Here is a 12,801-nt window from a genome sequence, read left to right on the forward strand (position 1 = left end):
GAGTGCTTTGCACACATTTAGTGCTCAATAAATACAATAGTATGAATGAACTAAACCCTTAGGAGTGGACAACAGAGATAGAAGATGTAATCCCTACCTTCAAGGAGCTTATGTTCTATTCATTTTTAAGTCAGTGAGTAACTAACTTTTCATATCTCTCCTGATATTGCTGACCCATTCTACTCAGTAGCATTTAGGCAGTGTCTGTACAGGTCAGACAGTGTCTTCACCTGGCATTTACCCAAATCAGAGTATTTTCACCTGGCACTTATCCTTCGGTGCCACTAAGATGGACTCAGAACATGTCACTGTTGACTTAAAAAATGGGAGAGGGAAGAAGGGGAAACAAAGGGGAAGAAAAGGAAAAGAAAAGAATTGAGGGGAGAGTAGGAAAAGAAAAGAGAGAAAAGAAGAGAAAAAGATAATAAAAAGATAATAAAAAGGATGTAACCAGTGCATAAGCATGGAAGTGATACACTATAGGGCATCAGTTACTTATATCTGGTCCATATGTAACACAAGATTTATAAATCACAAGCAAACTGTAAAGTGGCTTCATGATCACAGTGCAAATTTTTTAAATTGGTAAAAATAATAACCATGTAGACTAAAGGAATCTCAATTATATATGATTGTTAAATTTCAAAAATGACAGCATACATGTTTATGAACTGCAATCCACAAAAGTTTATTATGTTTCATCAGCAGCAGCAGGGGCATTTATTGAATATCTACTGTGTGCAGAGCACTGTAGTTGTGTAAGAGGATACAACAGGCATAGAAGAAATCATCCCTGCCCCCAAGGACCTTACAGAATTGCTCTCCCATCATGTAAAGCTTAAAAAAATCAATCAATCACATTTTTTAAGCCCTTACTGTGTGACAAGCACTTTACTAAGCACTGGGGAGAGTACAATATAACAGAGATGGTAGGCACTTTCTGTGCCTACAGGAGCTAACAGTATAACAGGAAAATTAAATACTTCATGGAGAAATGCCCTCAAAATTGTTAAACTATTTCAAACCTCAAGTCAGAAGAACACAATCAATACTATTACCGGAATAGATTAATGGTCTATCCAAACCAGACACTGGCATTGGCACAGAATGTTTGGAGGGATATTTTAGACAATTCATATGGAATAACTAAGAAGCCAAAACTGCATCAAACATTAAGGATACCTATTACAAAATCTCTATGCAATATCTTTACCAAAGCTTGAACTGTACCTTCACATGCATTCATAGTAATTTAAACTACGAGTAGGACAATAATACAATGCAAAAGTCATAAAAAGAGGAAACCAGCAGGAATGCTCATTGTGGGCAGGGAATGTGTCTGTATGCTCTTCTATTGAATTCTCCCAAGCAGTTAGTACAGTTCTGTGCTCACAGTAAGCTCTCAATAAATATGATTGAATGAATAAATGAACAATGAATTGTTCATTCAGACAAAAACTGGAACCCCACATCTGCTCTTCTCCATAAACAACATCATATCCTTAATGTGGGACAAGCATAGAAAATGGAGTCTGAGGAGAGATACCAAGAAGAAAGAGGAAGTGACTAACAGCCCTCTGCACCCTCTTCCTCTCAGGCTCTGGATGACTGATGGGGAAGAAGCTTTAAAGTCATGCATCTGCGAAACTGGGTTTTCTCATGTTTGATCCTGAGGGGAGACTAAAGAGAGCTGACTCCCCTTCAACGTGGAAGTCCTTCAGACACACTTAAGCTGTCCAGATTTCCCTAGTCTACCCATAAAAATTTTGTCTTGGGGAGAATTCTAAGGTAATGCTGCTAAGGCTCATTCTGATTTTTCAACATGGAAGGTGTTCCACGTGGTAAAGAACCTTTCTAAATTCCACTTGGTTTCTGATGCATTTTTTGATATTCCTTATAGGACTTCTCCAGGAATTATCTCCCTTTTTTCGAGAATTAAAAAAAATGTAGTGTTGATATTTCTCTCTCTCTCACAGACACACACACACACACATTATCCTTTGTACTTGAAGAGTATTTACAAAAAAAATTGCACACTGGTTGAATAAGATTAACCTGTTGCTGTTTAGTTGACAGCTCCATAATATCTAATGAATTTTTTCCAATGTTCAACATTGCTACCATTTTGAGCACCAAAATATGCCCTGAAAAACACCTCCTTAATGTCAAATGCTTTGAGAAATCTTTTCAAACTTTTGTAAGAAAACTTAAGCATGACTATACTTCATGAAAGAAGTCTCCTATGTCTGTCCTTACAATAACGGCACCATTCATTCATTCATTCAATCGTATTTATTGAGCATTGTATTAAGCGCTTGGGAGAGTATAATATAACAATACACAGACAAATTCATTCATTCGATCATATTTATTGAGAGCTTACTATGTGCAGAGCACTGTACTAAGCGCTTGAAATGTACAATTCATCAACAGAGACAATCCCTGCCCAACAAGAGGCTCACAGTCTAAAATTCCCTGCCCACATCCAACTAATAGTCTAGAGGGTGAGAGAGACATTAATATAAATAAATGGCAAATATGTACATAAGAGTTGTTGGGCTAGGAGGGGGAATGAATAAAGGGAGCAAGTCAGGGTGATACAGAAGGGAGTGAGGGAAAAGGAAAGGAGGGCTTAGTGATTCCACCCTCATCACAGATGAAAGAAACTTTCAGATAAAAATGAGACTTCAACCTTCCCTTGACATCAAAGACGAGCCCCTACAAAGCACTCAGAACTCATCTACATATGAAGACATGGCAGCTTTCCAACTCTTCAGGACTTCACCATCACAGTGGAACAGCAAGGGCCTGGGAGTCAGAAGGAACTGGGTTCTACTCCCAGCTTCACCACGTGTCCACTGTGTGACCTAAAACAAGTCACTTCATTTCTCTATGTCTTAGTTACCTCATCTCTTAAATGGGGATTAAGACTGTGAGCCCCAGTGTGGGACGGGGCTGGGTCCAGCCCGATTTGCTCATACACACCCCAGCACTTAGTAGCATGCTTGGTACATAGTAAGCACTTGACAAATACCACAGTAATCATAATTATTATTAAAAAATTGATAAACACCTGGACCTGATGGAATATCTGCCTAACTCTAGAAGCATAGACAAAAGTCACTCTATACTCTCAGGCACAAGCTTTTCTTCAGCACGTAGAACACGGAAGAGATTCCGTAGGTTCGTAAAAATGTCACCATCATTGTCTTCCAGAAGAGAGATTAACGATTAAAGTGAACAAACGACCATAGTATTTTCTGTTCTCCATTCCTGGCAATGGCCTAAGCACACATTGGGGGAATCACGTTAGTTGTTTATTCCCCAAATGGCAGTGAGGCCAGAATCTTCACAGCACATCAAAAGAAGTGTAAGAATCTAATTCAATACTTCTCTGCAGTATTTAGGGACCAAACAAAAGTGTACCACAGCTCTGGCACTTGCTAAGAAATGAATCAAAATCCTGACAGGACTCTATGGTTGAATAGCTGGCTGGGTCAGAATTGAGGATGTCCTTTTTGGCCCATTTCCTACCATCAATGGAATAAGGAGGGCTAGGTTGGAATCCCATTCCCATTCACAGTAAGTGCCCTGGATACTGCCAAGAGAATACACTTCTGATCCTCTGAGAAACTCTCCAATTTAATAGGCTTGAAATATTTCCCAAAATTCCAGAAACGACCATTTAGGGATTGTGTTTTGTGGCTGTCTGCTTCTAGGCTCAAGCATCAGTTCTGTGGACTGATGGTTTAGGTGAAGACAACTGAGGTGATATACCAGCTTGCATCCCTCTCAGCATCACACCTGGGGAGTTTCCAGTATTCTACCAGTCTTGGCTACGGGAAGGAGAGTCAAGCAGAGGTCTACCCATTCCATTCCTAGCTTGGGCAGTGGCTAGCAAGTGGAAGGCCATCTGCTACAAGGCAAAACTCATCCATGTTGGGCAGCAGCAGCATGGGAGAGAGTCGAGGGTGGACACTAGGATTTACTCCGCGGAAGGAGGCAATGGTAAACCACTTCTGTATTTCTATCAAGAAAACTCTATGGATACACTACCAGAACGACTGCAGATGGAGAGCGGGGCATTCTGTGAGAGGTGTGTCCATGGTGTCGCTACGAGTCGGAAACGACTCGACGGTATAAGACAAGTCAAGACCAGCTTGCATTAGAGAAATGATACCCAACCAAAGACCTTCACATGGACCACATGGAACTGAATGCAAGCATGAAATTTGGTTACTGAGGCGATGGTGTCATAATGTAAAAAGAGGAAGGAAAGTAGACAACAGAAGCAAGAAGGTCAGTGTGTCAGGCAGTGCTTTACAATGCCACCGAGCTTCACCGAGCCGAAGGTCTAGAGAACTGTAGTGCTGAACAACCTCCAAGAGGATTGTGAGTCCTGTGGAGAAATTCCAGCACTGTTATCTGTGTGCCATCAAGTGGAAAAGCAGGATCCCCAAAGCTTCACCGGTCAGAACATCGAAGGAAAATGACTGACGATATGATTCCTGCATGATGATGTTGTGAAATGGGAAAAGTGCAAGCAAAGGGGCAGAAGAAATGCTTTAAAGACCCAGTGAAGGACTGCATGTCACTGCATCTTTTGACAATGCAGCGTAAGAGCTGAATGTTGCGAGACAACTGAGATGGAGAAACCAGCCTGGCATAATGTACATCAAGAAAGGAGAGTGCCTTTTGTTTTGTTTTTCCTTTCGAGGGGGTTATGAATAGAAGATTCAAGGCATTCATGAAAATTCAAAATCTAAAGCAAAAAAGTACTAGATGCTGCAAAGAGAAACCCATCAACACAGGGGCAGTCTTTGTGCATACCCAGCGAGAAGCAACATGGCCTAGTACATACAGCACAGGCCTAGGAGTCAGAAGGTCATGGGTTCTAATCCTCCCCTGCCAGTTGTCTGCTGTGTCACCATGGACAAGTCACTTCACTTCTCTGTCCCTCAGTTCCCTCATCTGGGAAATGGGGATTAGGACTTTGATCCCTATGTGGGCCAGGGATTGTGTCCACCCCAATCGTCTTGTTTCTACCTCAGCAATTAGAACACTGTCTGGGACAGAGTAAGTGCTTAGGAAGTACAATAATTACTATTATTATTATATGAAACTGTTAATTCCAATTCAGCTTTTTTCAAGCACACACATTAATGGGTATAGTATCCTGAAAGTGGGGTCATTCATATTATTTGAAGTCATTTCCCTTCCCAATTTATTACATTTGTTTTTTTCTCTCTCACACGCAATTCCAGTCAATTTCTTGATGGACAATTTTCCCTCTAAGCTGCGAGCTCACTGTGGGCAGGGAATGTGTCTGTTAACTCTGTTGTACTGCACTCTCCCAAACTCTTAGTACAATGCTCAAGTCATACTAATAATAATAATAATTATGGTATTGGTTAAGTGCTTACTATGTGCCAAGCACTGTTCTAAACACTGGGGTAGTTACAAGGTAATCAGGTACTCACATGTGGGGCTCACAGTCTTAATCCCCATTTTACAGATGAGGTAACTGAGGCACAAAGAAGTGAAGTTACTTACCCAAGATCACACAGCACACAAGTGGCGTAGTCAGGATTAGAACCCACATCCTCTGACTCCCAAGCCTGTGCTCTCTCTACTAAACCATAAAGCTTCTCAAGTAACATCAATAAATTTCCGTGACTGTCTGATCAATTGATATCCAAAATTTACATATTTTTATAATATCTATATCCCCCTCTAAACCAAAAGCTCAGTGTGGACATGAAACACAGCTACCAACTCTCTTATATTCTATTGGGGAGCAGCATGACCTAGTACTTAGAGCCCAGGACTGAGAGTCAGAGGACTTAGGTTCTAATCCCTACTCCTCCACTTGTCTGCTCTGTGACCTTTGGCAAGTCACTTCACTTCTCTGTGCCTAAATTCCCTCATCTGCAAAATGAGGTTTAAGTCTGTGAGCCTCATATGGGACAGGGACTATGTCGAACTCAATCCATTCCAGCACTTAGTACAGGGAAGCAGCACAGCCTAGTGGCAAGAGCACAGGCTTGGGAGTCAGAGGAGGTGGATTCTAATGTTGGCTCCGTCTCCTGTCTGCTGTGTGACCTTGGGCAAGTCACGTCACTTCTCTGGGTCTCAGTTATCTCATCTGTAAAATGGGGATGAAGACTATGAGCCCCATGTGGGGCAGGGACTGTGTCCAACCTGATTATCTTGCATCTACCCCAGCGCTTAGAACAGCGCTCGCACATAGTAAGCACTTAACAAATACTGTAATTATTACTACAGTGTCTGGCACTTAGTAAGTGCTTAACAGACACCACAATTATCGCTATCATTATTATTATTATTGCTACTCCTCCAAGCATTTAGTATAATGCTCTGTACCCAGAAAGCCCTCAATAAATATGACTGCTTGATTGACTGATTGACTCCCAAGCTGTTTGGTTCAAATGTCAGCCTTCATCATTCCCTCTTCCCAGAATTTGAAGAAAAGCATCCTAGAATAACCTGAGAGTAACTCTGTCCCTGAATCATTACTAATGGTCTGGTAGCACATGATGTGCCAGCTGCAAATTAAGAGGAGCAAAATGCCCAAACTATGCCAGCATCAGTCCAAGGAGGTCAATCTGCTCATCCCTGGAAGTGCTCAAGGAGAAGGTTGGAACATATTAGCATCAAAACAAAGGACACTCAAGGAAAGTGTTCCCGCAACAGGTGGTGAAATTGTTACTGTTTAGATCATCGGGAGAGGGAGATCCTCTTAGAAAAGATTACCTATGTATGGGGCATTTATCTTATGAGAAGCTGCATGGCTTAATGGATAAAGGATGGGCCTGCGAGTCAGGAGGACCTGGGTTCTAATCCCAACTCTGCTACTTGACTTGACTTTGGGCAAGTCATTTCACTTCTCTAGGCCTCATCTGTGGGGATTATGTTTATGAGTACTATGTGGGGCACGGACTGTGGGTAACCTAATTATCTTGTATCTACCCCAGCACTTACTACAGTGCTTGGCATATAATAAGCATTTTAACAAATACCAAAGTATTGATTATTATTATGAATTTCCTGCTGACTTATCTATAGACAATAATGACATTTGAGCAGGAGAAAGATCAGACATCCTGATAAGCAAGTGGAATTATCTTTGTGTGGCCAGATCATGTGACTCTCCAAACTCTACATGCAGATTCTCAATTTCCCTTTTCTTCCAGACTTCTCTTGATTAAGAGTTAAAGAGGAAGCCAAAAGAAACAGAAAGCTGGCTCTTCCCAGGCACGCATTCTCCCTCAAACCCAAAAACATAACCTCTGATAATACTGAAATAAAGATGTGAAAACTTCAAGAACATATTAATCAAAATGTTCCACATACCTAGATCTACAAGGATGGCATGTTGTTGAGCGGTGAGCTGCTTCAAAAGCTCTTTGTAGGAAACATCTGGTGGTTGCTGTTTACTTGGCAACCGATGTCTCAGACGATACTGTAAAGCTAGAAACTGCCAAATTTCTCCTCGTCGGGTTTTGGGAACCCCTAAAGTTAAGAAGAAAAACAAAGAGAAGCTTGAATTTTAGAATAAGGTGGCCTCAGAGATGCTGTACAAAATGTTGTCTTACGATTGCAATTGTATGGGAACACACAAAGCTTTGGATCACAACCAACTAAGCAAACCCAAAGAATCTAGTAAGCACCTGGGGGTCACCTCAATCCACTCCAGGAAGTAACACTGAGCTGCTTAAGGAATAATGGGATGGGGTTTTTTAGTTGTCAGTAGCAAGCCCAGTGTGAATCTCCTTATCAAAGATGCTGTCACCCAGACAATTTCTCTTTCTTCATTCTTTTCTCTTGCCCACATATTGTGCAGCCTAAATTTGCTCTATTCATTCATCTCACGTCCCAGACCCAAAGCACTTACATACATATCTGTAATTTTATTCATTCATTCAATATTATTTACTGAGCGCTTACTAAGTGCTTGGAATGTACAATTCGGCAATAGTTATAGACAATCCCTGCCCAATGATGGACTCACGGTCTAAATGGGGGAGACAGACAGCTAAGCAAAACAGAACAAAAACAAGACAACATCATTTATACTAATGTCTGTCTCCCCCTCTAGACTGTAAGCTCAATGTAGGCAGAGGATGTGTCTGTGGTATTGTTAGATTGTACTCTCCTTTGCTCACAGTAAGTGCTCAGTAAATATGACCAAGTGACTGACTTGCCCTGACCTCCTTTAAGGTTAAATGGGATTTTTAAAAAATGGCTTTCCGAATGAAAGCTGTGACAACACAATTCAGCTGTCACAGAACTATCAGTGTCACTCCAACAAGAAGATTCTCAGAGGCTTAAAAATGACTCAACCCCAGTGAGGTCTGGGAAAAAAATGGAATTTCAAGAACTGGTCAGAAAAAGTGCCCATTGTCCCTCGTTCTCTGGAAGCACAGAATTTGGAGTTGCTGAAAGGTGTTAAAAATAACTGATCACCCCATTCCAAGTCAGCTTTCAGTCTGGATTTTGCTGATATTTATGAGTAGCTGGATGAGTATATACAAATACCTTAACATAAGCACTTAGTACAGTGCTTCACACACAATAAGCACTCAAAAAATACAATTCAGAGAATAAATGAATCACAATTCATCAAATGCATGCATTTATTCAATTGTATTTATTGAGTGCTTACTGCGTGCAGAGCACTGTACTTACTAAGCACTTGGAAAGTACAGTTCAGCAGTATAATAAGAATTAAACTTCACATGTGGAATATTATTGAAGAATAAACATTATTTCCAGAGTATTTTAGATTGAAAAATAAGTTTAGGCATGGTAAGCATCAAATTTTCTTGTTTGATAAAGTCAGATTTCTATTCATTCCCTGCTGGATTCAAACTGCTCAAAGAGAAATCAGTGGGAAAATATGTGGTGACTCCTGATACCTTCTTTTAGGGTAGTATGAATATCTTCCAGGTCAGATCGGATTTTAGCTCTGGAGTTCAATAACTTCTTATCCCAGGATATTAGAACATCTTTTTGACACACACCAACTTCATCGTAGTCCAATTTAATTTTTCTGGATTGTAGTTCATCTCTACTTGCTAAAAGATAACATAATACCAACGTTGTCAGACTAAAAACATTTGTTTTAAAACTACAAGAAAGTATTTCTAATGCTTTCAAGGGTACAGTCACAAAAAAATGACATAAATGAGAAAACCTCTTAAGGAATAAATGGGAAAAGAGGGCACCAAAGGCTTGAACTTTCTATATGGAAAACTTTTAGCATGAATGTCATAAAAAGGGCTTCCTATATAGCATTAAGATGTTGCCATTGTTTAACCAAGAAAAGGAGCAATACCACTTCTGTGTTATGTTCCAGAATGTTCATTCCTGAGAATTGGATTATATTTACATGCAGAGCCCATAAATATCCCATTTCCCAGTTAGAAAAGCATTAATTTTCAGATGTATTCATAAGGCTTACATAAAAGAGATTGTCCTGTCCACTGTCCGTACTCACAACTGTTTCTACTGCTTATTATAAACTTCAGTGCAGCGTGGCTTAGTAGCTAGAGCATGGGTCTAGGAGTCAGAAGGATCTGGGTTCTAATCCCTGATCTGCCACTTGCCTGCTGTGGGACCTTGGGCAAATCACTTAACTTCTCTGGGCCTCAGTTACTCAACTGTAAAATGGGGATTAAAAGCGTGAGCCTCATGTAGGACAGGAACTGTGTCCAACCTGATTAACTTGTATCTACCCCAGCACTTAGAACAGTGTTTGGCATAAAGTAAGTGCTTAACAAGTACAATAATAATAATAATAACAATTATTATTAGTAGTGGGAATTTGAGACATTCTTCATCCACAATCAATGTGGCACGATTTACACTTATGGATGGAGCTAAACATAGGCCCTGAAGTGGCGTCCACTATGACACTGCAACATCACACATTCTGGGGAGAAGGAAGTGATGATATATCCAAGGACCTATTGTTAAATGGCTGTCACAGCCAGTTTATTTTGGCTAGCTCATGTGCTTTCACACTTTAATAGGGTTTACAGAAGTTACTTAACTTCTCCATTACTCTGTTTCCTCATCTTTAACGTGGGAATTAAACACCTCTTATTAATAATGATAATAACAATTCTGGTATTTGTTAAGCACTTATTATGTGCCATGCCCTGTTCTAAGTGCTGTGGTGGATACAAGCAAATCGGGTTGGACACATTTCCTTCTCCATTTAGGGCTCACAGTCTCAATCCTCATTTTACAGATGAGGTGACTGAGGCACAGAGAAGTGAAGTAACTTGCCCCAGGTCACATAGGCAAGTGGCAGAGTTGGGATTAGAACCCATGACCTTCTGACTCCCATTTATTCATTTGATCATAATTATTGAGCGCTTACTGTGTGCAGAGCACTGTAGTAAGCGCTTGGAAAGTACAATTCATGCCATGCCCATGCCCATGCTCCATCCATTAGCCCATGCTGCTTCTCTTCTCCCTTACCCTTAGACTCTGAGTCCTATGTGGGAGAGGGATTGCATCTGATATGATTTTCCTGTATCTACAGCAGTACTTAGCACAGTGATTGGCACATAGTAAGCACCTAATAAAAGCTCCAATTATTACTTCTAGGTCTGGCAAGGGAACTGTAGAGAAGGAAAGGAAAGTACTAAATGTCTCACTCCATTAATTAATCATTGGAATTTATTGAAGGACTTCTTTGGGCAGAACACTGTACTACTCACTTGGAAGAGCACAATAGTTGGTAAACTGTATTTATTGAGCACTTATTTTGTGTGCAGAACACTGTACTAAGCGCTTGGGAAAGTACAATGTAACAAAAACAGACACATTCTCTGCCCACAACAAATACAGTTGGCAGATATGATACCTGCCTTCAAGCGGCTTACAATCTAAAGGAGCAAATCATAATAATAATAATAATTTTGTCACTTGCTATGCATTTACTATGTGCCAAACACTGTACTAAACACTGGGGTAGATATAAGATAATCAGGTCCCAAATGGGGCTCACAGTCTAAGTAGGAGGGAACACAGGAATTGAACCCCCATTTTGCAAATGAGGGAACTAAAGCAAAGAGAAGTAAAGTAACTTGCCCAAGGTCACATAGCAGGTAAGTGGCAGAGCTGGGATTGGAACCCAGATGGTTTCGTTCATTCATTCATATTTATTGAGCACCTACTGTGTGCAGAGCACTGTCCACTTCCCAGTGTACACTGGGGCTCTCTGGATGATTTGTCTCAAAAAAGAGCTCTGCCTAATGCTGAGGCAGATCCTATATCAGTTAGGACTCAGATTCCAAATCTTCTCTGCTCTCTGTCTTGCCCTTCCTGAAACACATGGTGAGATTTGTCTTTCTCTCTATTTAACGAATATCCATGACAAAATAGGCCAAGAATATAAAAACTTACTTTGGGGATTTGTCGTTCCACTCCTTTTTGGAGCAAAAGCTTTAGAGTAAAGTGCAAATATGTAAAGGGGAACTTGGCCTGAACATAAGGCCCCTGGAACCGATCAGTTTGTGAGTGTATGTGAGCGCTGCTTTATAGCTCAACTGATACATCTCTGTTTCGGTCCCCATTTTTATTCTTTCCAGTTGTAATATTAATTAAATATTAATTTCTGGTCATCTTTCCATCTGGGAATTATTTCAGTCATTTTTAGTAAGACTTGCAAAATTCTCCTTGTATCCTGGCCAAACTCCCACCCCCTTTATTCTTTTTGAGCGCACTGGGGGCGGGGGGTAATGAGTGTATTCCTTGTCCAGTGTGTGCTAGCAAGGCAGACAGTCTCACAAATAATAATAATAATGATAATAACAGTACTTGTTAAGAACTTACTATGTTCCAAGCACTGTTCTAAGTGCTGGGATAGACAGAAGTTAGGCAGGTTGGACACAATCCCTATCCCACATGGGCTCACAATCTTAATCTCTGTTTTACAGATGAGGGAACTGAGGCTCAGAGAAGGGAAGTGATTGCCCATGGTCCCACATCAGACATGTGGCGGAGCCAGGAATAGAACCCAGGTCCTTCTGACTCCCAGACCTACTCATGCTCTTTCCACTAAGCTGCGTCTCATGTGAGTGTACTCAATTAGCTCTCTCCCACCTACCTAACCTGGCTATTCTTCTACCATAACCCAGCCCACACTCTTCGTTCTTTGCTCTTCTAGCAACTACCTATTAACTGTGTCTCAATATTATCTTTTTGCCAACCCCTTGCTCTCTCACATATAATAATAATAATAATACTGGTATTTCTTAAGCACTTACTATGTACAAAGCACTGCTCTAAGCGCTGGGGGGATACAAGGTCATCAGGTTGTCCCATGTAGGGCTCACAGTCTTCATCCCCATTTTACAGATGAGGGAACTGAGGCACAAATAAGTTAAGTGACTTGCCCAAAGTCACACAGTTAAGTGGCAGAGTCCCATGACCTCTGACTCCCAAGCCCAGGCTCTTTCCACTGAGCATACTGCTTCTCTTACCTCTGCTCTGAAACTCCCTCCTCCTTCAGATCCAACATCCACCAATAATCCCATCTTCAAATCCCTACTAAAATCACATCTTCTCTAACCTCTTTTTCCCCAAAACCAATTCACCCTCTCTGCTGCACTGTCTATATAGAGAAGCAGCATGGCATCATAGAGAGAGCATGGGCCTGGGAGTCAAAAGGTCACAGGTTGTAATCCCACCTCTGCCACTTGTCTGCTGTGTGGCCTTGAGCAAGTCACTTCACCTATCTGTGCCTCAGTTACCTCATTTGTAAAA

General features: G+C 41.0%; 1 protein-coding gene and 1 non-coding gene across 3 annotated transcripts in view; one reads left to right on the forward strand and one right to left on the reverse strand.

Moving 5' to 3' along the window:
• TBC1D4 (TBC1 domain family member 4) overlaps positions 1–12,801 on the reverse strand; it is a 219,158-nt gene that overhangs the window by 22,169 nt on the left and 184,188 nt on the right. For both annotated transcript variants that reach the window (XM_029058002.1, XM_029058003.2), the window contains 2 exons: positions 8,940–9,098; positions 7,375–7,533 (listed from right to left, as the gene is read on the reverse strand). In XM_029058002.1, the coding sequence (XP_028913835.1) occupies positions 7,375–7,533; positions 8,940–9,098 (318 nt within the window). The remainder of the gene's footprint in view (positions 1–7,374; positions 7,534–8,939; positions 9,099–12,801) is intronic.
• On the forward strand, positions 3,787–3,924 carry LOC114809633. Its single transcript, XR_003757409.1, has one exon. It is a non-coding gene; the product is annotated as a small nucleolar RNA SNORA7 (small nucleolar RNA).

Source organism: Ornithorhynchus anatinus, chromosome 2 (genome assembly GCF_004115215.2).
Source record: "Ornithorhynchus anatinus isolate Pmale09 chromosome 2, mOrnAna1.pri.v4, whole genome shotgun sequence".
In the NCBI taxonomy this organism is placed as follows: Eukaryota; Metazoa; Chordata; class Mammalia; order Monotremata; family Ornithorhynchidae; genus Ornithorhynchus; species Ornithorhynchus anatinus.